Genomic DNA, 27,754 nt, shown 5'->3' with positions numbered 1-27,754 from the left:
ATTCTATCCTTATCTTTCATCACTAATCACTACCTTTGCTTTAATCATTGGGAAGACGGTATTTCCCGTACATGTTCTTGAGCCACCTTTTTCCTGTACATTTCGCCTGGAAACTCATCCCACCCGTCAAGAACCAGCCTACCTCCTAAGTGACTTCACTAAGCTCCCTGGAAGAGTTAGTTCTTCCTTTTCAAACACTCACAAAGCACTTACCTTCTATACTGAGGATTATTTGTTGTTTCCTAGAATTTTGTATTCAATCATGAACCTACATTTCTACCAAGCTGTAAGTTTCTCAACACCTCAGTTTTTTAATCTTTGCACTTGCCAGAGGGGAATAATAAATCTATGTGTAATAAATGCTTTAAAAGACACAAAGCACAGAAACTATCAATTACACTATCTGATACAAAAGAGAAATCTGGCAAAGCTACTTTTCTACTTATCCACTAAGAAGAAGAAAATGCATGCCTGAGAAGGAAGGAGTCCTTCAGTTTTCTTCCCAGTTACAGGATAATAACGTGGTGCACCAGAGATATGGGGCAAGAGGCAGCCAGTGGCTCCAAGAGCTCATCTGGCCAGCAGCATTATGGGTTATGATAGTTTCTCTGCAATACATACTGTTCTTGTGTAGCCAAATTGCCTTAGATTAAAATAAAAATAAAGGTAAGGCATTATGTTGTCATGTAAAATCTCTAGATGGGAATTACTGATGTTGCCTAGGTCCGTTCACCCTATATATATGTTACATTGGACTGACCTAAATGAGAATACACCCAGCGTGTATCAAAAGAACAAGGAAGACAGTTGAGAAACTCAGTTCTTTGAGGGAGACTCTGAGTACTCTCAAAAGCATATTTTTATTGTTTTAGGATTTGTATCTTTCTAGAGCTGGAAATACAGATTGGGTATGAAAAAGGAACAATTTAATAGAAACAGCAACACAGCTATGGTCAGGAGTCCCATGTGCTGGCTCTGGCTTTGGGTGTGACCACAGCACATCCATTAACTTCACTGGGCCTTAGTTACAAAAGTAGAGACTGGACATATTAGACCTGACTAGACAAAAATTCAAAGAGGATAGGGAGGTTAAGCGACTGGCTTGATACCACCTCACTTCTAAGAAAATCAGAGCGGGTAAAATATGTACGTGATGCAGTTTGAAACTTAAAAGAATTCTGTGATTTTTAAAGAGCCCTGATTTAGGCCTGGGAGCATGGCATTTAAAGCTAAGTTGGATTACAACAAAACAATTTTCTTTTTCTTCTCTATTCCACTAGGATCTGGAAACCATTCTTAGCCCTGTTTCAACCTTAAATGAGAAAAGAGCCGCTGATTTGTAATGGAAAACTTGGATAAATCAACTATTTATACTCAAGAGATTTTTATATTCTTTTTTGTCCTTTCTCCATAACACAGAGCTAAGAAAAGCCATGATGTAAGTTTGCCCCATTAGACCTCATCAGCAGGCTATTTATTCTGTATCTACAGCCTAGTTGCTTCTGGGACTGCAGCAGTTGGTAGATAAGAACCAAAGAGCACACTTCCAAATTAAACAGAGAACGTGAATGTCAAAGGGTCTAACATAAGGAAGGAGAAAGGAAAAAAAGACTGTGTGTGTGTGATGCGGGAATGAGAGCGCCAAGGCTTTCACAACTGGCCAAGTGTTTGTTGACTAAAGTTATTTACGCATCTTAAATCTATAATTCCTCATTGAAAATAGGATGAATAGATATCTTCTTATTCTATCAATGTATACACGAAAGATATTTATAAATAGATACTTGATAGGCTAACCTAGAATAGTCCTCATTGAAGCCCCTTAAGAAATTTTGGGATCGATAAGTAAAATTCCAATTGAGAGCTGACATCTGAAATCTTCCCTACAAACATACCATCAATATCCTGTTGCTGTATTGATGTTTCAGATCTGGGAAACTGTGTTCAACTCCATATATTTCTTTAGAAATAGAGTGGGTGGGTCTAAATGAACAGTGACTGGGTCTAAAGGGCATAATCATAATGTGTTTATGCTGGGTGACAGTGTCTGAAACTTGATAGTGCAAGGAATAGGTTGAAAAACTGTCTTCTAGAATAGAGAATATCCTTCCCATTAAAGACTACACTATGACAACAGAAGTGGCTTTGCTTGCTTTTGCTCTGAGAAAGAACTAGGTATATGACCTGAAGTTACTGGGAACTGGGCTGCATCTACTAACAAGGGACGGCCTTTTCTGACTTTGACAACTGAGCAGGTAGTAATGCAAGACCTGACTTCCTGGTACTGTGGGGCACATAAGATCAGACTGCTTCACATTTGAGTCGATGATGTTTTCTCTTAGAGCCTGGAAATGGATGTGAACCATAGGCTCCATTTTCCATCCCCTTCTCTGAAATTGTGTCCCTGCCCTACAAGGAAAAAAATACCAGTAGGGGAACGTGTTGGTGACTTTCTTTTAATTGAAAATGGAAGAAAAAGATAAAGAGAGCCAAATGCTAAATTAGGTTATCTGATTTTCAATTTGTCTTTGTGGCTGTCAGACAGGTTTAGTAGAGCTGGCTGAGTTTAGAGTCTCCAAATGCTGGTGACCAGGGTAATAAAAGGAAACATTTTAAAAATATACTTTTTTGAAAGACCAAATAAAATCCTAACAGAATTTTTCCCCTAATCTGGCCATGCAAGCATGACCTTGGTGTTCTATGACTTAGCACTGTTAATATCTATTTATAGAAATCGTTTTCATAATGCTTACATGAATCACATTTACCATAAGACAGATGATATTAAAAACCTAAACAGTTTTGCTGAGAACCCTGTATCTTACTATAGCTCTGTCCATTTCCCTTTGAGGGAACTAAGTTTTAGACTAATGATTCAATAAAGAGAAAGGTGGAAAATGAAAAGCTATCAGACAAGCTAATAATAAAAATCATCAAAAGATGAGCTTTTAAACACCTTCAAACTTAAACCTTTGGGTCATTCCCAGCAATGAGTATCCTCAAGGTAGCATAGAATTTCTCTGTATGATGTTGTCTAGTTGTCTAGTAACCAAAATAAACAATTCACACTTAAAATTTCTTACATGTTTGAGCTTAAAGAATATAGTATTAATAAAATATGACATACCTCAAAATGAAGTTAATGATGATCAAATAAAAAGTGCGATGGACAGTCAGCTCATTTATATATGTGGGAGGAGAGTTAGTTCATGATTAGGGGAAGTGATATCAAACGTTTTCTACATTCAGTGAAATAAAAAGGAGATTGCTAGTTTGCCTTGAGGTCTAATGCCACATGCCCAGCTGGCACATCACCATGTATGTACACAAATGCACATTTAACTTTTCGTAGGCACTTTTCGTCTTTGAGGACTTATGGGTTTACAACTTCACTTTGTCTTTGTCAAGCCTTTTCCTGTGCTGTTTATCATTTCATTTTTGCTAAAATCTTTTAAGCATATGTAAGATAACACATAGGACACACTTAAATCAGTGTCTGGCATGTAGGATGGCTATACTCGCTTCGGTAGATTCTAGAGTCTCCTTATACACTTGCAGTCAGTGGTTTACAGATGAATCACCTTTACTACCGCTCTCACCCAACTAGCTTTGCTGAGAAAGATCTGCATGATTCAGTCATTCAGTAAACCCCACCGAGGTCCAACTCCTCTAAATACGGGGACACCGGCATGAACAATAGGAGCCTTGTGCTCACAGAGTGCCCCATAAATTCACTAGCAGGCACCATTATCTTCATTTCACATGGAAAGAATGACTCAGATCCAAGGCCATAGAGCAGTGGTTCTTAACTTGTGGATTGCAACCCCTTTGGGGTCCTACATCAGATATTTTTACATTACAATTTGTAACAATATCAATATTATAGATATGAAGTAGCAACGAAGTAATTTTATGGTTGGGGGTCACAAACATGAAGAACTGTTTTAAAGGGTCACAGCATTAGGAAGGCTAAGGACCACTGTCAGAGTCATCTTGGACTAGAGCTAGGGTTTAAGCCCAGAGCTACCAAATTCTACAAACCTCGTATTATGTACTGAGGCATGTTTCTCCCATTCCAAAATGTTAGCAAGGTGGTCAAGAAGGAAAACTGATATTTAAGAATAACTGTGCATTCAGATATGATTCTGGACATGTATAATATACAGAAGGGAAATAATCTTACTGAGTAGACCAGTTACTACAAAGCCAAAAAAGCATGTAGATTTATGTTACTTGGAGTTATGTATAATTCAAGGTCCTCGGGATTTAACAAATGGGGTGGCACCATGGACACTTATCAATGTCGAACCAGGATGTTCTTTTACTACTTTCTTTTACCCTTTGGTAACTTCTAAGTAGCTACAGTGTGGTGTTTTAGGGGTGTTGTACATAGATGACCAAATAAAAACTCAATTTTGATCCTTTTAGAAGTATGAACTTTGGTGAGTTATTTAACAATTCCAATATTCATTTTTCTCCCCTGCAAAATGGAGACAGAAGAAATAGATAGCTTTGTAAAGATTAAGAAAGTTAATTACAGAAGACCATTTAGAGTCAGATTGTATATGTTAAATATTGAATAAATGTCAGTTATCACTGCTAGCATTATTTTCTTCCAGTCAAAGTACTTTTGACTAGTTACCTTAATATTATATTAAATGAAAAAAACTTAAACTGGTTTTTGAGCCTTCTCCAAATTACTTTACACAAATAAAATATTCTCATCACATTTCTTCCAGAATTCACACATAAAATTAACCATACACTACTATTTAACAAAGTTCTGAATAACTATCCAATTATGTACAATAAACAATTTTGATAAACAAAATTAATAAAAAGTGATTTTAAAAAGTGATCTTTATGGGTAAGGACTTGATTAGGGTATACATATTAGGAAGAGAAGGTTAGCTGAATAAGTTTCTATTTACATTTGCCTGTTCCCTATTACTAAATTATGAAAAAATAAAAAAGCCTGTAAATTCTCTGTAGTCCTTCTCTCACTTTGACACATTCTTACCAAAATCCACCACGATTTCAACTAGCTTAAACCAAAGAAAAACAGACCGAGGTCACTACTTGGGAAAACAAAATACAATCTACTTTTCATTGCCAATTACATGGTATTTGTATCCATAGATACAAGACAACAGAGAATTACAAAACTTTCATGCGGGAAGCCCCAAGACTTCAGAGCTCATCTAGTCTTAGGCCCCAACGCTGCTGTCAGGCGATCCATTACTGAGTAAGAAACAGTGTAGACGTCAAAGGGAACAACCCCTGGTCCTCATCTCATCCTCAATGATCCTGTAGGGCCAACATAGCCCCAAATTCTCTTGTAAGCAGTAATTAAAGGAAGAACTGGAACCGGAAGTCAAGTTTCCTGATTCTCAGTCTATGCACTCAAAGGGCACAATCATATGACACATAGTTAAGGGAGTGTACCACTACTGCTTTACCAAAGCAGCACAACACCATTACTTGACATTTATTATTAAAAAAGGAAAAAAAAAAAAAGAAGCAGTTATTCTCTCTCTCTCCCCTCCACGTCTCTCTTGCAAAGTGGTACTAAAAAATCCTAAACCACCACTGTAAATAAAATTTTCTTCCCTCACTTTGTATCCCTGGGCCATGCACAGATGTATTAAAAAAAAACTGCCAAGAGAAACAATGAAGTCACTGATAACACAATGCATGAGTATCATGAAATTCATGCCTTTGTTTTCTCTCTCTCGATAATTACTTCTCATTACTGATCAAGTTGTGGTTGTTGGCAGATGGGGGAAGGAAACTCCAGCACTGTAAACATGTAGAGACACACACACTCAGTAGAGCAGGCACCTATGCAGACTAGATCTGTTTTCAGTGTGAGCACTGCTTCACTAATCACCAGCAGAGCTACTCACCTTAGTTCCCAAAGAGAACTGGTAGTTCAAAACAAAAACAAAAGGCTACAATCATGTTGAAAAGAACAACAAAGACCCTATTAAAAGTTTGGAGTCGTTTGTGTGTTTGTTTTTCCATTTACAAATTGTCACCGGGCTTTCCCCGGGGAAGATTTCAGCTAAGCCACTTAAGAGTGAGGGGAGAGAAGCAAACATAGAAGATATACAGAGCCCCTTCCGTCCTCAGCTTTAGCTTGGGCAGCCTAAGAAACAAAGGGCACTGCTTATGAGCAATGCCTAGCAAGTTCCCTGCTGAAAGAAGTTATGTTATCCTGCTGTACTGGAAGGCATACTTTAGGAAATATGATGAAGGAAGAGGAATACTTATCAATTTAATAATAGAATACAAGGTGATTCTTATTTGAAAGCAATTGTTCCCTATAGGAGTATGTAATCAAAGGGCATAAGAATAAATACGTCACAGAAATTCTTTTAGAAAAACACAACTAAAGAAGTAAATATATTTTATCACTTTTAAATTAGATTTTTTTTTATTGTATAGGTATGGTGGCCTTTCCCCAATGGCTTCAATTCTTCTTCGAGGCTGTATCTCTCCCCTTCTACAAGGGGAATCCGTTTTCCCACTCTTGCATCTGGGGCTGGCCTTGTGATGTGTATCTACCCACAAAACAAGAGCTTGAGAGAGTTTTAGTCTCAGAATGTTGCAGTGCATTTGGGTCTAACCTACTAGAGGATGAGGTCAGAGATTGACGCAATCTGGCTGACAACCCAGGAAACCAAATAGCCTAAAGCTAAATGGATGTTAAGAGATTGCATTTTAGACAAACCATACCCAAAGGGGATGCAAGATCGACTAAGCTATGGAATAAACCACAGAATTTTGAGTCACTGTGGCTACTATCTTAATTTTAGAATAGTTTAGAACAATAATATACACCTGAGACAGAAGGCCACAAAGAACAAGAAGCAAATCACCCTGTTGAAAATTCATACTGAAGGGAGCATCAGGCAAGGTACATCCTAGGATACATGAACTGCCATTAATCATGTCAGGGTTTTGGTGCAGCTCAGAGGTAAATTAACTGGCACCATCCTCAGCAACTCCCCCCAATATAAACATTGTAAGATAAAATAAAAACATTATGTGAAAGGCACAAGATGACCTTGTCCTTCATGTGCAAATGTAAGTCAAGAACAGTATTGACTTAGTTTGACTATATCTTATTTATGTAATAACTTTCCATTATTCCTATATTGCAGAGCAAGGGCATCCTTGAGGTGTTCAAGAAAATATAATGACTGGAGAACAGTAATTAGAAATGTAATTTACATTTATCTTCCCCCCTTTTACTTTAAATACATTTTCATAAGGCACATAATATATATGTTAACTTACTAGTGCATGAACACCATTTACAACTAAATTAGTATACCTGGAGTAGAATTTTCCAGTTGTATCTTCCACTCATAATTTCTACCTGATATTGTTTAATTGCAGTAAGTACAGAAGCTGAGACAGAGGATAGCTGCAGCCAGGTATTTGGAGCCAGCCCAAGTAACAAAGTAACAAAATTATATTAGTTATTTGTAAGTTAATACACACAGACACACACACACACACACCTTTCTCTGTCCTTTTACTTTTCTCAAATAAACTAACGGTCCCTGACTACTTAGGGAGGAGTCAGTGACAGCTGTTGCTACAGATCACTCTATATCAATACTGCGCTTAGAATTAGTTATTCTCTGTAGCCAGGCAACAGAATTTTTTTTAAAGACAGGTTGTCTAAACTTGTCTTAAGCAATACAGCACACTGGCATTTGGGCATCATTTTTATGAATGTAGGCTCAGTGACTACATGTGCTTCCGTTTCTTCATTACACAATGAAGACACTATTCTCTCCTTCACAGTGTCGTCACGAGTCTTGAGGCAGCATGTAAAAGCTCCATTTAGAGGAGTAACCATCTCTAGTGATATTTCAGACACACATACTTCACATATTCCACTCTTGTGCCTTAGAAAATATCTCTAAAAATGCACATAATTAGGAAAAATATTAGCAAGAAAATTTAGAGTGGCACATTCCTAATAGTGTGTGTTTGTTTTGCATGGGTAAAGAGAATTAAACTATTTTAAAAATCTATCAAGAGAAAAATTGGTGAATAAATGGTGTACTAGTCACACAATAAAATACTATACGGAAAGCAAAATATAGAAACTACAAAACAAGAAACAAAGATGAATTTTAATAATACGGGATAAAAAAAGCAAGTCTCAGAAACCTATCAACATGCTACTTGCCTCAGCTAAAAACATGCAAAGAAATACTATTTTTCAGCAACATGCACACATTTTTTTTTAAGTATAAAAATATACATATAGGAATGTTACACATCAAGTTCAAGATGATGACCACTTTCTTCTGTAGCAGCAGGGAAGAAGGTAAGCACTGGAGGAGATACACAGTGGGTTTAACTACATCTATAATAAAATTTTATCTCTTATTTCACAGTTACTTAGCAAAGTTTGACAAGTATGTGTTTGACAAGTACATGGTAATAGTTAACTTGTATGCTTGTGTGTACCACTGTAGGAGGGAGGCTGCTTGCTGGTTCCTGACTGCTCAGCCCTGAAATAATCATACAGAAACTGTATTAATTAAATCACTGCTTGGCCCATTAGCTCTAGCTTCTTATTGACTAATTCTTACATATTAATTTAACCCATTTCTATTAATCGGGGTTACATGGCTTCTCTAAACTCCTCCTCCTTTCTTCCAGCATTCAGTTTAGTTTTCCCCACCTAGCTCTGTTACCCTATAGCTCTGCTATATGCCCAAAGCAGTTCTTTTATTAACTAATAATATTCACAGCATACAGAGGGGAATCCCACATCATATCATCACCCCCACTTATATTTTAAAGGCTATTATTGTGTACAGAAAGTAAGTACCAGTGATTTAGTGATGAGGAGCAGAGAGAGAAAAATTTACCTAGACATGGTAGCATGTACCTGTAATCCCAGGATTCAGGAGGCAGAGGCAGGAGGATTGTCACAAGTTTGAGGACAGCCTGGTCTACATAATGAGTTCTATATATAGTGAAGATATTGCCTTAACAAAACCAAAATCAAAAATGTATCTTCCTGTGAGTTACTGGAGTCCACTATAAGCTTGAGACTGCTCAGAACCTGTTTCAAAGGTGAAAGAGGTTTTTTTTTTTTTTTTTTTTTTTTTTTTTTTTTTTTTTTTTTTTTTTTTTTTTTTTTTTTTTGTCAATTAATCTGGCTAGCTGTATCCTCAGAGATGGAGTCCATGCGGTCCTTGGAGTCCATGGAGTCAACTGCTCTGCACTGGTGCCTCTACTTTACAGATGGGAGTGCAAATAGAAGCTGTGACTTAGCTCAATGACACTTCTGGTAGACTATGAGGAATACAGTCAAGGAATGGCCTGAATGTTTTTAGTACTAAACTCTGCCTTAAAAACAAAGTAACCAAAAGTATTCTCTAGCAGACATTCGGTGTTCCTATCTTAATGTGCCAAAGCTAAGAAGTTAAGAAGGCAAAAACATACATAAAAAAACAACAACCAACAACTTCAAAAGGAAATAATGTAAACTAAAGACAAATCATTAGCAAGTTCATCCTTTTACAATTAGGTTAAGTATGCCTCCTTGTAAGTGAGCACTCGGCCACAGTTGGAGGTATGACCTAGGTTCTTGTAGTGGAATGTGTGGTGGAAGAAGTACAAACACAGGCTGTTTACCCATGGACATAAGTGGCTTTAATCACAGCAGAACAAGCTTTTAAAATGTTGACTTTAAAAAGAGAAGTGTAAATAAGACGGTGATTTATGAATCTGGTAATACCCTTCTCTGTTTACATATTAGAAAGATCAAGTCAAATATAACAAGAGTGTGGAGTTGTTAGAGCAGTAATTGGTACTTATAAAACTCTACTTCTAGTAAGATTACAAATTGTCTTCTCTTCTTCCAGTCCTTGAAGAATGCGTTCCAGAAGCAGCAACACTGAGGGCTCAGCCCCAAAGCATTTCCCAAGACATAGCAAATTCCCTACTCTCCAGGACATGAAGCACAGAGAACAAGAAAAAGACCCCTCTAGTGAGACAGATGGGGTCCTTCCACACCCTACGCCAGAGAAGTCACACACTGGCAAAGGCCACCAAGCAGAAGACCTCTCAAGAGATGACTTACTATTTCTACTCAGTATTCTGGAGGGAGAACTGCAGGTCAGCTGGGTTGGGGCCAGTCCTTCCTTGATCTAAGGGGAAGCCGGCTTATGAATTTGGTGTGCTTGCTGCTAAAGAAATCAATAGCTGTGGTTCACACTTGTGTATACCCAAAAGCAAAACATTTACTACACAAACAGAATTCTCTTCTACCAACTCAAAACACAATTACAATCAATCACATCTAAAAACGGGTTGCCATTATGACATATAGTTGGCATGAATGCTGTGAAAGGTCACAACCTCTGCTCATGCGGCTTGGGAGCCTTAGCTCACAGGCATATCTCAACAATCGGGCCAGAAGACTTCTGGATTGGTTTAAATAACAATAAGCATTCCACATTCCATGTAAACTGGCTCCTCGGCTTTATTAATCATTTTATTTATATAAAAACCTAAAAACAGCTGCTATACATAAGACGAATTTTACTTCCTAACTTCTAAAAGCTCAAAATACAGTCCTCTGAGGGGTATCTTATCTTCCATTAGAGACCAACGAAACCTTCCCCCAATGTAGTACAGTGATCATTTTGTAAAATACTGATAATGTGTAAGTGGTGTTTAGTAAAAAGGATGAAGGGACATAGTTCTGTTTCCTTCCCCAAAGATTACTATAATAAAATATGGTTCACTTATATTTGAAAGAGAATAAGAAATATCACCAATTATCACAAGAGACTATGCTCTGAGTTCTGGGGCAGATAAGTAATCTTTCTGCAATACTATTTGTTCTTCCAGGCTCGAGATGAAGTCATAGGCATTTTAAGGGCTGAAAAAATGGACTTGGCTTTGCTGGAAGCTCAATATGGGTTTGTCACGCCAAAGAAGGTGTTGGAGGCTCTCCAGAGAGATGCCTTTCAAGCAAAATCTGCCCCCTGGCAGGAGGACATCTATGAGAAACCAATGAATGAGGTAGGTACCACAGTAGGCATGGGCACTTAGATGGCAGAAGCACGCCTGCCAGGCAGGAGACTGGGCCTTAGCAAGTAGTGGTGATGTGCATTCCCTTTCAGCTCACAATGCCATTTCCTAATGCTTTTCAAACCCACCCAAAAAGATGAACACTGTAAGGTCAATGGGGGAGAAAGATGAATGACGGCTGAGATGCACTTGGTTCATTTCTCACTATCAGGACTGAAACATAAATTGGAATAATACACATACATATGAATCCTGCAAGGATATGTATTTCTTTGGGGGCTTAAAGTCTATCCAGACTATAATAAAAATTATCGAGTTCAATCATCAAGGTATTCAACACTAAGGTATTATGTCATAGAAAGTTCAAGCATTAAATAAAAAGAAACGGCCTAAACTGCCCAAGAGATTGAGTTTTAAAATGATGGCATCTGTCCTTCAAACATCTACTGACAACAAAGACCTTTCTACTGCCCACAGCATCCTGTAGTGGCAAGGGTAAGCAGCCCATACATGGCCACCCTTACCCAGAGATGAAGTGCTTCTTGCTCCTTTTTCTATGTTGAAATTCCTAAAGCCCTGGCATCCTTTCTTACTCTTTTGTTTCCCTCAGAAACCTGAGTGGAAACTTCCACAATTTTCATTTTTATAAAAGTAAACAACTGAGAACCTGAGTTAAGGCTGAGAGAATAAAAGCAAGTTTTAGACCCCACCCCCACTTCTCTGGCAATCTAGTTCAAGATTGAGCTCTAGTGTTCTTGCTATTCTTGTCTTGGGAATATCATGAGAGAAGAATACCGCCTTGCCAAATTCTGAAGTAGTTTGGTCATGTGAATGTACTTCTCTAAGTGATGAGGATGAGACCACCCAAAGTCTGTTGATTTATGCTTTAATCCAAATTTTAAACAAAAGGAACTGAGCCTGCATGCGCGTCAACAGTGTTAACACTATCCTGGCTCCCTACATGCTTCCGCTAGGTTTGACAAACACACCAGCTACATGAGGTGCGATGCAAATTGATGGCTCGTGCAAATATCCTGAACAGAACTCATCAAATGGCAATGTCCCTGAATGTTATTCCTTCTCTGTCTCTGTCTCTCTCTGGTTTTTTGAGGCACAGTTTCTCTCTGTAGTTTTGGAGCCTGTCCTGCTACTCGCTCTGTAGACCAGACTGCCTTGAACTCATAGAGATCTGCCTGCCTCACCCTTCCCAGTGCTGGGATTAAAGGTTTTTTTTTTTTTTTTTTTTACCACCACTGCCTGGTGTTCTACTGTCTTCTTGCTTTACAAATGCAACATTCTTTGCACATGAAGGAAAAAATACATTACAAGAACACTTCCCTTTGCTAGAGAACATGGGAGGAACACTGAAGGAGAATGGAGAATGGAGTATGCGGGGGGGGGGGGCAGTGAGCCAGAGAAAAGATAGTGTATGCGGCATAATAACCAGGCTAGCTTAATATGAAACAGCAAATTTTAATGAAGGGCTAGCTTACAACACCAGGGATCCAGCGATGGAGGACCCCCCACACCCGCCCCGCCCAGATTTATACGTAAACATTAGCCCGAGGCGAACATGCCCCCCATTGGGCTGGGCTTCCCCTACAAGATAGGACTGGTTTGGGGGTAGAGTATGGAAAGGAGGGAGGAAAGGACCAGAACTCTTTGCATAAACTTTGAAACTTTGTGCTTCTTTAGAATTTGGAGTTCTACATTAGAGGTTGATTTGTAAAGATACTGGAGTATGCTTAATGTATTAACAGTTCTTTTTAAAGTCATCACAGAAAATTTAACATTTAGCGCGTCAAAGATACTTCAGCACCAGGGTCTTAAGACGATTTAAAAAGATTTTACAGAATTTACCTTCTACATTTCACTGCACTCATTCACTTAATTAACACGTACTGAAAAGCTAATGTATAAAGATCATCACGAGTCCTTCTTCCAGGATGCATACTATCTAAGAGAGGCCAGATGACATAAGAGCTAAGAAGCAACTACAGCACAGATTACTATGAGGTGGGATAAAAGGGAGGAAGAATGCAAAAGGAACCAAGAAGTCAAGATCCAAAGGATGAGTTGGGATTAATCAGATGGAACATAGTCAAATTCTATCTCCAGCAATAATGAAGATTATATTGTGAAACTATATCATTAAATTATCAGAAGGGTTTTGATTGTATGGGGCAGGAGTCAGGCTGATTAACTGGAAGTTATCACTGTACGGTAAACATTAGAAAGCTATTTCTTAAATTTCCTATCCTGGTGTCCACAGAAATGGCTAACAAGTATTGCTGTTTCCTATCCGGCAAACTACAAGGAAGGATAGATCAGAGAAAGGGGTAGCTTCTGATAATCCTTCAGCACATCATGATACAGTGTCTCACAACAGTCCTAGGTGATACATGAGTGAAAGCATAAGACCTTGGCATGCAAATGAAAGAAGAGACACTTAAATACTTGTCCCTTGTAAAAATTAAGGCACCAGACTTGATCCCAGAAATCATTAAGTCCATCCATTTACCTTATAAATGAAGAATATGGAGTATGAACTAGAAAGTGACTTTGCCAAACTCCCATGTGTCCCACCACTCAGGATGTGTACGGTTCATTGTATGATCTGTCAGGAGTGAGAAGAGACTGAAGCAAAAACCACTGGCATGTCTTCTAAAAGGCATACCAAATAATTAAGTCATGAAATAAGACTTCAAATACAAGCCAAAGCATCTCCAGAATCAACAAGACTCTTGCAGGGAGCATCTTCTCTAAGAGGTTGTTATGCAACAGCTTTTCCATTATTGCTCTTCTGAGAATACAAGCTGTCTGGGGATTGCACTGGATAACATATAGGAAATTCAAACCATCCTTCTAGAGTGATGGAATGTGAATTGGGCTTTGATATGGGAAGCAAACAGTTCTGTAAAGCAGTGAGTGGGGAACAGAGAAGTTTTGGGGGGGAAGGAGAAAAGGGCTCCTAGGTCTTAGCAATCTAGTATCAGTGTGTGTTCTAAGACCTGCCTGAAACTAATGTGGCTCAAAGCTGGCTGGGAAAAATGGATAGCAAAATGAAAACAGGATCGTTGTGACAGAGGATACAGTTGACTATGACTAGAGTCTTGGTTCTCAACTTTCCTAATGCCGTGACCCTTTAATACAGTTCCTCATATTGTGGTGACCTCCAACCATAAAAATTAGTTTTGTTACTACTTCATAACTACAGTTTTACAACTGTTATGAATTGTAATATAAATACTTGCTAGTTGACCCCCAAAGGGGTTGCAACCCACAAGTTGAGAATACTGGAACAGAGCCTGCGTATTCCCATTGGTGAAAGTTGGCACTATCAGTCATAAGGAAAGAATGGGAAGAACTAGAGGAGAGACCACTGAAGTGTCAACAGACTATGTAACAAATCATGGCAGTAACTCTTTAAAGCCTTCCTCTCAAGTCTCTGATGAAGAAACCACTAATCATTAGACGAGATGGAACAAACACACTAGAAAGCAAAACTTCATGCATCTATATCTTGTCTTTAGAGTGAATAAAGTTTTTATTTTAATTCATTACAAGCTAGATGATGATCTATTATATGACTGCTTTTCTTTTAAAAGAAAATTTTCATAGTATATATTCACTGTACATGGTGTTGTATAATCTAAAGACTTTCATCTAAACCTATATTGTATGGATGCTGGGTGGCTAAAGTTAAAGCACACATCCAGCAGTTGTGTAAGGACAGATACATTTTTATTTTATTCTTTTGCATTTAGCAAGCTACTTTTAGATATTTATTTATGTAATTCAAGGATCAAATTTAATTGAATGTTTTCCCTACAGCACTGTAATATTAATAGGTTAATCTTCTCATTATTTGATTCTTAAATTCTAAAAGCAGCTTACTTAGCTCTTCTCTACAGTAAATAATGCTTTGGCAGTACTACTTCTGCTGGCCCCTGAAAGAGCTCACAAGTATTGCTGTTTTCATCTCCAAAGCTAGTTGAGAGAGGCCTGCCACTCTGATCACCTTTAGTAGTTACTGATACAAACACTTACACTGTTCCCAGCTTTCCATGCATTTATCTCATCTTCTTACTGAAAATAAAACACTAACAGTTCAAATATCAAATCTCTCCTGGTTTCTCCATGGCACTAAGATGAAAATTTCAGATGTCTATAAAGTGGTTTAAAATGTTCTTTTAGAAAAAAAAAAGACCACCTTCTCAGAAACTAGATATTAGTTAGCAATGCCTCTGCAGGCAGGCAACACAATTTATATGTTTCAGTGTTCACAAAATGACAGACCAAGTTTATTAAAAATCATCAAGAATAATATAACCAACTCCTTTTAAAAGGTGACAAATTGTAATCACAAACCTGCACAAGAAACCTGAACAGCCGAGGTGAGAATTTAGAAGTCAGACGGAGTTCACTGGGTTCTAAAAAACTTCTTAGTTCTGCTTCCCCCCACCAAATAACTTAGTTAGCTTGTGGCTTGGATTTTTAGTTAATTGTTTGTCTTTTAAGATGTGCCTAAAATATTATAAAATGGTAGTTGGCATTAAATTCATAATGAGCCACAATATTTTTAAACTTATATGATAAAACAAAGCAAAAAACAGTATTTTATCAGTTATATCTTGCATTTAATGGAAGTATTCTGAGTAATTTGTAATTAACAGGCAATAAATGCATTTTTTTTTGTAGTTGGATAAAGTCATAGAAAAGCATAAAGACTCTCACAGACGAATTCTGGAACAACTTTTAATGGTAGAAAAGTCTCACAGGCAAACCATAATGGAGATGGAGGAAGAGAAGAAAAAACATAAAGAATATATGGAGAGGAGCGATGAATTCATAAACTTGTTGGAACAGGAGTGTGAAAGGTAAGAGCTGCACTGGACGAAACAATGACCCTTCTGCTTTGGTATTACATGTTACTATGGTCTAGAAGTACTACAAGGGTTAAAATGAAACACATTCTGGTCTCAAAGACCTTACGGTCCAATGTGAGGGAAACACATATCTAAAGGCATTGTCAATACAGTTCAATAATAATTATGGAAATATAAATATTGAATTCCCAGTCCTCTAAGAAAACTGCATAAAAGACTAGGAGAAATTGTCCATAAGAGGAGAAATATGTGTAGGAGCAAGTGGTGTGGAAGAAATGTCTTGGGTCCTGAGGGAAGCCAACCATAGCCACAGAAGAGGCTGCAAGGGCAGGACGAGAAAAGGAGAGTCAGGCGCCCATATAAACACTCAGAGCACGCAGTGTCTGCACGACTGAGGCAATAAGAGAACTGTGAGAAGGAAAGTGAGGTCAGCAGGTATGCGTTCTTAAAGAACAATAAAAGCAGCATGGAGGAAAGACTGCAAGAGCTGATGACTGGAGGCAGGAAACCTGCTTTGGAGGCAACTGCCCAGATAAGGGAGATGAGGGTGTAAACAGGAAATATTTATGATGGGGAGTCCACATAGCAACTGTTGAGACTGAAGAGATGCGCACTGCTCATAGCAGTTATTTAGCTGGCATTCTGGCTATGCACCAAGCTGTGAATATGGAAACAGGACACAGATTTTGGTGACTTCCAAAATCTAGAAGAAAAACATATGTATGAATTTTACCTATGGCAGAAATACAGGTCTAAAAAGTATGTATGGGTTTATGTGCGAATTTGCAATGGGTAACAGTTAAAGCTGTGTGTGCAGGAGTCATCAGGAGAAAAAATGTTGACAATGGAACCCTAGAATCAGTGCTTATCTGTTTTCTGGGAACTTAGTAAAGAAAGCCAAGAAAAGAGAAAACAAACAAAAACCAAAAACCAAACCAAACCAAACCAACAACAAAATGAAAAGCAGCCCAAGGATGGAAAAACCAGAAAGAAGAGAAAGTTCATGAAACTAAGGAAAAATGTGAACAAAGCAAACAAACAAAAATGAGTGGGCAGTCAATCAGAAAACAAGCAAACAAGAAATCAAAACAGAACAAAAAACATGGGAATGCACTAGATCTTGTGACATGGAAGACACCAGAAGAGCTTAAAGGGCCATATCACTAAGACATGGGGAGAAGCCAGTACAAAGCTTTGAACAATGGATGAGAATAGTTGTTCCAGGTGTGAACCAGTATTTGAGAAGTATGTTCTCAAAAGTAGTTTGGTTGACAAATCTTTTATTAACATACACAAGGCTGGTAACTTGTTCAACTTTGACCTACTCTGCATCAGCATCAACAGTGTGGACATCCCCACTATACAAAAGGGCAATCGGACCACTCCGCACGACACTGTCTGCGAAATCAATTTCTACATGTGCAAGAGTCACACTGTTGACACTAAAGTCTAACAATCAGAATAATGCAGGAACATGATCTGTGAGCTCAAATTTTCAAAACACTAGCAATCTCAACTGCTTTATTCAAGTATTTGTTTTGTTTTGTATTGTTTTTGAGACACAGTCTTGTTGTGTTGTGCAGACTGACTTTGACAGTGAACCAAACCTGCCTCAGCCTCCTGAGTGCTTACACCACCAAACTGGGCCAATAGATTTCCAGTTAGTATGTTAGCTAGAAAGCTAAAGTTCTATCAATGTCTCCACTAATGGTGAAGTCTCATTTCTTTTCAGATAATTTCATGGTCAACATTCACTTAAGAATACCTGTCCTTATACCCATTCTATCCCCCCTCTAGGAGGTTTATTTTATACATGAGAAATGGGGACAAAGGTGAGAGATGTCCTAGCAAATTTGAACCTCATGAACTCGGAGATATTTGCAAGAACAGATTTTAAAAGTTCAAGATATTTGGCGCCAAGCGAAGATTCAACTCAGACATTATAAATATACGATTTCTTAGTCAATGAGACAATGATATTAAGTATTATTTTGAACCCCTGTGGTTTGGCACTGGTGGCCTCATTTGGCTGCCATACTGTCTTGGCATTAACCTACTAACCGACACTTTCTTTCATCTCTCCTTATCGTGAACACTCACTGACCATGGTCAGAGAACAAAGAGGTGCAGGCTGTCCCCTTCCAGGGGCTGACCACATACTACGGCAAGATGACAGAGATTCTGGCTGAGAATGTGAAAGGCTAACGAATGGGGCATGGTTCTCATGTTCCCATCGCTCATCTTCTGGAGCAAGGCTGGGAGGCCATCCACAGTAACACTGTAACCCTGGGAGGCAGATGGATATGGTTGCTTAATTCAGAAAGCAAAGAGGAATAGCTCAGAAATGCAAAGAAAAGACCAGTGAAAAGAGGGCACAGGCTAGAGGGAAAGAAAGAGTCAAGTGTATACCTTGGAGTCAGTCTGCTAATGATGGCATTTCTACAGGTCACACAAGAGCTAAAGAAGTTCAGTGGATAGTGTTTGTCTTACAGGATGCAAAGTCTTAAAGGATAATCAAACTGAACAGGCACTGCAAAGAAGTGGGAATGGGGACTAAATTAGATTGCTGCTTAGCCAGTGTAACAGATAAGTGAGGATTCATTTGTTTCCATTTGTCAAGGAAAAGTTTCCAAATGGGACGATCTGGGTGTGAGAATATCAAACTTACCTTCTCCTCACATAACACACTGAAACTTCTTCCTTTACCTTGTCTGCACATCCATTTCCTGTCTCTTGGAACTGTTGGTACATTCCCCCTCAACAATTGCTCCAGGCTGATGCAAGGAGGCTGTAAGCCTGTTGTGGCATGACTGATACCTACCTACTTTAAGGCCATGAACATGAGATTTCTGAGTGAACACCACCTAACAGAAAAAGGGGGAAACTCCAGTGGGAGAAACTCTAGGGTTTCAGGTAAGCACACACAGCACTTGATTACAAAAGAGAAAATGAAACATCAGTGTCTCATTTCAAGTGGCATGTAAAGGCAACATGCCATCACTGAACTCTTTAAACTGTGGTGACAGTCACCCCTTCACAAAGCAAGACTAACTTTCCTTAGAGGAACAAAGAGTATTGTTTACTTCCACAAGGTGATGTAAGTCACTTGAAAACTTGTGGACTTGCAAACTACAGTGAAACAAAAGATATAAACCCCACTTAAAAGGGGGTTGGGTGAGTACAGCTACAAAAGATTATCTGACTTAAAAGTCTGAAAATAAAAAACATTGTGAGGGTTTAGCATTTAAGTATTAGTTAATATCTGCACAGAAAAAAATTAAGTAAGATATTACTGAGGTAATTAATGAGCCCTTAGAGGATACTATAATGGATTTCAAATGAAGGTTCAGGCTTTGTGTTTTCTTTGGAGAATTCATTTTATGTGAAAAAGCCTAAAGGAGCCTGATGTCACACATTGAGTTCAGGCCAAAATGTTTGCCAAGTGATGTCGCTGTCATAATCAGTAAGCAATTGGCTTCCCCACTTGAGGGTGGGAGGGGTCAGGGATCAGTCCTGAAAATCATGCTTGTTAACATAAAGATTCCCTAGCTGTAATCTGCATAGTTTGATGGGTCCACACTACCTTATCACACCATGTTTCATGACAGCTTTTTGCTTAGTGACCAGTTCTGTTGAGTGAGTATGTGTGTCACTGATGACCTGAGTTATATATACTTGGCTGAATTACAAATGGAGTCTATGTGAAAAGTTTTACACAAAAGCAATGCCAGTAATTTTTGGCCTTTCTGGATGACTTCACAAGAAAGCCAAACAAAAATCACTTTCAGTCAGTGTAATTTTATAAAAATTTCCCATAAGTGAATACTTAAAAAAAAAGGCCTGCAGAATTTTTCTTTAGTGTAAATGGGGGGGGGGGGGTATGTAAAGGAGTAAAAGAGTCTTCTTGAAAAGACGTTCACTCTCTGACTAAAGCAAACCACATCTATTACTGTATTGATGCCTCTGAAAGAGCTAAGGCAGGAAGCAAATATTGTTACGGCAATTACATAAAAGTGTGGTTTCAACCCTACATGTTTCTAAAGCCCTAAATTACTTTTCTGAGTATTTCGGCCAAGTCATTTAGCGGTGATAATTCAACTTTACAGACTAGAAACTTGCATTAGCTTCTTAGGAGCAATACCAGGAAGGCATCACAAGAATATTGACTTCCTATTCCTGTCCTAGCCAATGACTGACTTTGGCATCCTGACTCCTAGAGGAAGGTCAACAGGGGTCTACATTCATGGAGGAAGGTCAACAGGGTCTACATTCATGGAGGAAGGTCAACAGGGGTCTACATTCATGGAGGAAGGTCATCAGGGGTCTACATTCCAAGGTTGGTGATTTAATCACACTCTACTCCTTAGCTGTTAGGTTTTAGTGAATAACAAACCACTTTTACCCCTTCCTTTGACAAGAAGAAACTTTATTCCTATTATTGTAGACTTGCTTCAGGCAAGATGATGGAAATATTGAGTCCTATTTGATCCTACTGTCATTAGATAACTTTCAACTCCTCTCCAAAAACATCAAAACTCTCTGGAGGCTTTGGATATAATCTCTTGAAACACAACAATAATGAATATATCAATATCTAAATTTTTACTTAACTGAGTTAAGTACCTAGGCTCTCAGCTTACTACTGTGGCTTATCCGTCACTCACTGGTTCATTAAAAACATATAACTGTATACTGGCCACAAGACAATCCTATAAAAGAGACTCATGGAGTTGAGGGAGAGCTTCATCTCCTCATTACTGTAAAAGGCAGACACTACAGTAGATTTGAAATTGTGTGGCATATAAGACATTTCAATATACAGAAGAAAGTCACCATATAGTAAAATAACATGGCAAACTATTCAAGAGAAATCAACAAGCTCATCAGAGAATTTTATGTCTCAAAACTATGACCGTTAGGATTTTTAACATCTTTTGTCTTAAATGTCAGCTTTTCCAATATCCCACAAAACAAAACACCCTGATACAATGCTTTAAAATTTCACTTTTTAAAAGTAATATTTGGAAAGCCAGCAGTCTTAAATTTCATGCACACTCAACTATTGTTGTAGACTAAATTGCATACAAATGCAATCATTTCCTTTCAGTTTTCTGGGAAGGAGTTATTTGTATTACATATTCTCTAGACTATGTCCAGCAAGTAGTAAAGTGAATGACAGCTCTCCACTTGACCTTTGTCGTGGATATCCAGTTATTTGTCAGAACAAAATGGAGACCTACCATAAATACATATTTTGGTAATGTACTCTATACAGAACTGTGTAATCAATCTTCTCTTCATACACCCCACTTGATACCTAGCAGAGGAGCTATGCAGGGATGCAGAGATGGAATTACTTCATGAACACCAAATACGCATTTAAGAGTCTACATCACAGCTGAGCTTTTAACAGACACCACAAAACCATATCCATGTCACTGCACAATCAGCGGTTTTTATACATGCCACATAATTAGAGAGGTCAGAGTTTGTATGCAGCACTGATGCTATTTGATTGTTCTTCCTTCCCAGGAAGCTAAGCTAAACTTCACAAATGATTTTAAATGTAAAATTGGCTGTATAATGATTAGCAAATTTAGCCCATTCAAAAGACTAGGGATGTTAAGAAGCAGTCTAAAAGAAAACCTAACCAACACAGTGTGGTCCAATGATGAACTAGGAGCTTAAAGATGTGAGAACTTGGGCCACGTCAGTCAGTCACTGATGCTGGTAAGAGTGAGGATGCCTCTACTGTTAACTTCCAATTGCAAATCAGTATTTCCATTCTTAAAGGTCATCTAGATTTCAGTGTACTTCACTGTTCCAAACTAAACCTAATACCATCTGCAAATCTGGGACATTTATAACCTTTCTAATCATGATAGTGCCGCTACAATTAAAGCACTAGTAGTCAGGTAAATAACAAAAGGTACAGAAATCTCAGAATCTTACAATTTGAGCTAGAACAGACCTATGATGAAGATAGATCAACCTTCTGATTTTTGAACTGAAAAAGAGGGGGGGCTACTAAGTTCCAAATAAGAAGTCCAAAAATCTTGTTATTGAATAAATACATAGCCAGAGCTGGAGTCAGGTCTGATGTGGGATCTCCCTCTTCACAGCATACAGAGGGGAATCCCACAGCATACAGAGGGGAATCCCACATCACAGATCTCCTAACAATATACTCAATGCTACTCTCTCTAGAATTATCGTTACTATGTACCCAAACCTTGGACTTGGTATTACAGGAGATCCAGAAGACAATGACAACCTAACCACAATACAGTTGAAAATGCAAGACAGTCATAAAATAATTTATGGGTAATTCAGGAAGAACTCACCTGCTAATTTTATGGTATAGAAACTAAAGTTGCAGAATTATGAAGGTTCAGGCAAAGAGGAATTTAAGAACTGTTGACTATTCTATAGCCAGCAAAGCACTAAATTCAGAAAATACATCAGTACTGGTAAATATATCTACTGACTGGCTCACAGTTTCTTGCTTAACAGCCCTGTAAAGGAGGAATCTAAAGACTGAATGTACCAAGGTTCCCTTCCATTCAGGCCGTAAAATACAAAGATGAAGAAGAGTAGTAAAGCAGCGCACAATGAAAATTACAGACTCAGACATAGAAATCAAGGTTGTATGTTGGAATTGAACTGTGTCCTGAATCTGTAACTTGCAAGTAAACTGTCCCAGGAGTATATTAACCCTTGAGATGTGAATACAAACATATCAAGCTATCAGGATTGGAAGGACTGGCAGTGATGAGTAGTATCAATGCACAGGCAGGCCTTACAGAAGGCCCAAGATAGCTGAGTTAACAGCAGAAACTCGGGGCAGGAGAGCTGAGGTTTGGAGAAAGGTGTCCAGTCTAATGCACTATCTGACCTTGAACAAGGTATCTCTTTAAGACCCTGTTTCCAGTTAAAAGAAAAGTGGGCTGGGTGGTAGTGGTATGCACCTTTAGTCCTAACACCAGGAAGGCAGAGAGGCTGATCTCTGTGAGTTTGAGGCCAGCCTGGTCTACGAAGTGAGCTCCCAGACAGGCTTTAAAGTTAGAGAAACCCTGTCTCGAGAAACCAATAAATAAACAAAAAAGCAAACAAATAAATAAATAGATAATGTGGCTCTCCGGAGCTGCTGCGTAGGGAGCCTCTGTCAGGCAGTTGTTTTCTGATGAAAGTGTAAAGAAAGTACCTGATAAAGCTGTTTACTCATAAAAGTGTAATATGTTGTCTTTTTCCTTCTTCCTGTTCTCTTTTCTTCATCTGCTGCCTAAAGCATCCTTTCCAGGATACTTTGAAGCTCACTACCCACTTCTGCCACACCTGCCTGCCTTCTGGGACCCTAACTTAAAGACATGTCTAGCTCATTCCTCTTTTCAATCTCCCTCTTCTTGGCAGCTGCTAAGATTTTCAGCTTGCTTTCCCTGTTGGTTTTCTCTGAAATTCCAATAAAATTGTTCTTGAACTTACTTAAATGGAAAAAAATACATGGATTTCATTGTAATAACTAAGTTACAACCTACACAGGGAGTATAATAATAGAGACTGCCACTGAATTAGGAAGCATTTTCCAGACAAAAGGGGACATTACATATAGATACATATTAAGCACCCATTACATATAGATACATATTATGCACCCAGAAAGACATTTATTGCAATATGTTGGCCTACATAATTATAAATACTATACAGTTGCATGGTCTCCCATCTGCAAACTGTTGGGCCAGGAAAAGCAGCAATGCAATTTGAAAACCTGAGAGCAGCTGTCCAAATTCCAGGCTATGTCTGAAGTACTATAATCCAAGAGTGACACAGCTCAGTGCAGGCTGATGGTTCGTCATTCACCTTTCTCCTGACTTTCTGTTCTGTTCTGGCCTTTAAAAGGTTGGTGATGCCCACCAACACTGGGGAGGGGCAGATACTCTACTCAGTCTCCTTCTTCAAACATAACTTATTCGATAAATAGGACACAGTCCAAAATATCGCTTAGCCAGTAATCTGCATCCTATGGTCCAATCAAGTGGACACATACAATTAAGCAACAGAATTACATTCTTTACAGCTGTCTGTCTTCAGAGTGCTTTGTTTACATTTTGGGCCATGCCATGGGGAATTCTGAAGATTGTCAGGAATTTAATTAGATCTTTGGTTTGGCTCTGAGGATGTGAATGAGAACCATCAAGGAAAATGCTGTTCAAGACAGACACAGATGTAAGCAGCAGCAACGAGGAGTGAGAGACAGATGAAAATGGGATACAGAGGAGGCAGAGTCACAGCTGCACTTCAGCATAGAGGTCCTTTGACACTGTCTAATAACCTAAAAGGACGGAACAATGAGCTGAAGTAGAACAGTGCTCAGTGACCTCTGGTTTAAACCTCACACCAATTAGGTACCGTTGGGGGAAGTCATTCTACATGAGCAGAAATGTTCAGTGTGGTGGTACTGAGAAGCACACAGCCTGTCACATGTACAAAAGTCACTCACCTAGGGTGATAGCTTTAAGTGCAAAAGACCCCAGGTCTCCACCCTGGCCTATCACCAGTCAAGACTCCACACACTATTGCATCCTCTCTCCTGAACTGAACCGCACAACATCACACATTCCCACTCTAAGAAAAGTGGACTTACTTCTGATTTACTTCATAGGTCTTCTCATGTACATTTTAAAGCATTAAAACATTAACATAAGTTTAATTAAGAAATTTAATTGCCATATACAATATTAGGTCTCACTGTGGCATTCTCAGCAAACCGTCTGTTGGCCCTTCTTTCACTTCTCTCTCCCGACCCACTCCGTATCATTTCACTCACCTCCCTCGACGTTCGTGCGTCCCCCTTCCTCAACACCTTTTACGTCCTGTCCCAGTCTGTCTAGTTTTACAGGCTGCACCCGTTCCTACTCCCTACGTCCATGTAAACAGTATTAGCTCAGATCCACATGAGAGAGGACAGGCAATCTTTGTGTTTCTGGTTAATTTTTTTATATGGTTTTCCACTCACCTCGTCTCCTAGGTTAGCCCTTTCAATTAGCATGGTTGTGGGAGAACAGAATATAAGACAATCAGTTGTAATGAGAAGAGCAGAATAAGTGTGAGACAGATGGGGCAGATGGGCACTTTATTAAGGAACTACAGGATAGGATAACCCCAAAAGGAGACTCCGAAGTTATATATAACATAACAGCAACCACCAAAATTAAAAAAGCCACAGAAACAAAATTAAAAAAGCCACTCCAGTTATATACTTTTTGTGTCCTATAATTTTTCACTAACAAAAATATCAAGAACATAGTCCTAAGTTCTTAACTATAGCATGTAGATATATTACAATTTAACAGAGCACCCTTTGTAAGCATTTAGATTCCTTCCTCTTTCCTTTATTATAAAGAATATTATGATAGCCTCACTCCAATTAATTTATGCTAACTCCTAATTGTTGCTTTAGGATTAATTCTTAGCTATAGATTACTGGGCCAAAGTTATAAAACTCTTTTATTTAAGGAGTTTGAAACACACAGCTAAAAGGCCAGCTGTAGACATTTATACTAACAACAATAATGGAGAGTCTCTCAGTGTATGCTTTATAAATTTATCTGGGAATAATCTTGACTATGACCTCATTTAAACATATGATGTGAAAGCTTGCTTAAAGTGAATGTCAGTGAGATGAATCAGACTCTCCTACTGACTTGGGCTATGAGTTTTGAAGAATTATTTATGAAGGAAAAGCCCTAGTACTTCATCAAAAAAATATCACTAAAAGATAATAACATTTCTCTAAGGAGTATTTTGATCTTGCCAATATGATTTCAGTGTATTTTCACCTGCATTCTCCACCAAATACAGTTTTTAGACATAATGTCAGCAGTCTTCTTGAATGTCACCTCTGCTGATGCTTCTCTGAAAGGTTGAAGCTCTCCTCTATTTACAAATTCCACATCAAGCCATTAAGGCCAAATTCATGCTCCTAGTTCACATTTCCTAGAATGTGACGTATTTGCAATAATAAACAACACTCACTACTGGCCTTACATGTTTCTAACAAGTCTGCTTTGTTTCATAGTATGAGATTTAAGGACCATTTCACCAAATTCCTCCTCTCATCATTCAGTTGGCATGGATAACACACATGGAAATGTAATGAAGAAAATGAGCACAGGCTAAGCTCCCAACTAATGTGCATAAATTGTCTGTCCTGTTCTGGGTCCTGCTTCAACTACTAAAATCAAGGAGAGAAACCAAAAGCTTATAGTACATCTTCAAGAGGAGACAATCCTTGGTGAACGTATTTAACCCCATTTCTACTGCCGGCTCCCTTCCGTGTGTTTTCTCATTATTTATCATGTACATACAATTGTTTACTTTCATGAATTTCCCAAACACCATGAATATAACTGAAATGCCTGACAAGCAGTAACAGCTCCAGAAGGAACACAATCAGAATTTATGAGGGTGAAATGTGCTTTCTGTGTTCTTTAATTAAAAATAAGGAACGTCTAATTCTGTTTTGCATATTATACCTTACATTTTGGCAAATATGATAGTCAAGGCATTCTGTCCCCTAATAAACATAAGAATATATTCAAGTAAAGGAAAAACATAGAAAAGAGACTTTTCTACCCTGATCAATGTAGAAACATCAAAGTTATTCCAATTTGAACATATATAAATATAAAATTGCCAAAATCTCACTGCCTGAAGAGTTTGATAGTCATGACAGAATGGGATCACAGGGGTACAATCAACATAGTGAGAATTCTATATGACAACCTTGTATCATTAACAAAACAAGGAATAAGAGAGGTAACATGTTAAATAGACTTAGAGATCCCAACAAAGTTTAGTGCATGAACTATTTAAATTGTTTTATGTTTTTCTGACAAGGGCATATTATGCATTGGTCTTGACTTGAGATGTTGCCTGAGTGTTAGGATTATAGGCATGTTTACACTACATCTGCTTCATTTGAATCATGATTTGAGGACACTTGGGTAGGGAGAGAAGGGGGGAATGGAAATCTGAATATTTTGCAGAATACACAGAACAACAGAATTATTGCTAACATTTTATGTGTTAATAGTTCTGTGAATGTGTATTGTAAAAGAACCCTTACTGGGCTGGGAGAGTAGCTCAGTTGGTAGAATGCCTGTCCAGCATGTGTGAGGTCCTAGGTTCAATCCGCTGGCACCACATAAACTGGACACCATGGCACAAAACTGAAATTTTAGCACTTGCGAGGTAGCAGGAGGATCAGAAGTGTAGGGTCATCCTTGGCTATACAGTGAGCTCAAGATCAGCCTAGTATACAAGGGAAGGAAAGAAGGAAGGAAGAAAGAGAGGGAGGGAGGGAAGGAGGGAAGAAGGAAGGAGAGGGGAAGGAAAAGAGAAGTGGAAAGAGGAAATGAAGGGGAGGGAAGGGAAGAAGGAGGGAGAGCAGGGGAGGGAGAGGAGAAGAAAGAGCATGTTGATAAATTCTGAAGACTTTAGAGCAGTTGTTCTTAACCCTTAACACAGTCCCTCATGCTGTGGTGACTCCATCCATAAAACTGTTGTGTTGCTACCTCATAACTGGAATTTTGCTACTGCTTGAATCATAATATACATATCTGATACGCAGATGGTCTTAAGTGACCACTGTGAAAGGGTCGGCCCAGCCTCAGTCATGACCCGCAGGTTGAGAATTGCTGATTTAGAGGAATGATCAGTTCTGTAGGAGTGGGTATAAAAACTTCCTGATAGGCAGCAACTAGCTTGAAGGCATTTAACTGGCAGAA

The 27,754-nt window shown here is 38.5% G+C and overlaps 2 protein-coding genes across 5 annotated transcripts in view; one reads left to right on the top strand and one right to left on the bottom strand.

Annotated features, from left to right (window-relative positions):
- Cmss1 (cms1 ribosomal small subunit homolog) overlaps positions 1–27,754 on the bottom strand; it is a 292,336-nt gene that overhangs the window by 188,024 nt on the left and 76,558 nt on the right. The window lies entirely within an intron of this gene.
- Positions 1–27,754, top strand: part of Filip1l (filamin A interacting protein 1 like) — a 241,563-nt gene that overhangs the window by 140,904 nt on the left and 72,905 nt on the right. The window contains exons 1-4 of one of the 2 annotated variants that reach the window (XM_075961854.1): positions 1,361–1,438; positions 9,903–10,155; positions 10,894–11,067; positions 15,778–15,956. In XM_075961854.1, the coding sequence (XP_075817969.1) occupies positions 9,913–10,155; positions 10,894–11,067; positions 15,778–15,956 (596 nt within the window). In that variant the 5' untranslated portion in view covers positions 1,361–1,438; positions 9,903–9,912. Of the gene's footprint in view, positions 1–1,360; positions 1,439–9,902; positions 10,156–10,893; positions 11,068–15,777; positions 15,957–27,754 lie in introns of those variants that run through there. The other variant, XM_075961843.1, reaches the window with a different exon arrangement.

Source organism: Microtus pennsylvanicus, chromosome 1 (assembly GCF_037038515.1).
Source record: "Microtus pennsylvanicus isolate mMicPen1 chromosome 1, mMicPen1.hap1, whole genome shotgun sequence".
Classification (NCBI taxonomy): domain Eukaryota; kingdom Metazoa; phylum Chordata; class Mammalia; order Rodentia; family Cricetidae; genus Microtus; species Microtus pennsylvanicus.
Note: the sequence above shows the minus strand (reverse complement) of the source record. Positions and strands in the feature narration are given on the sequence as shown.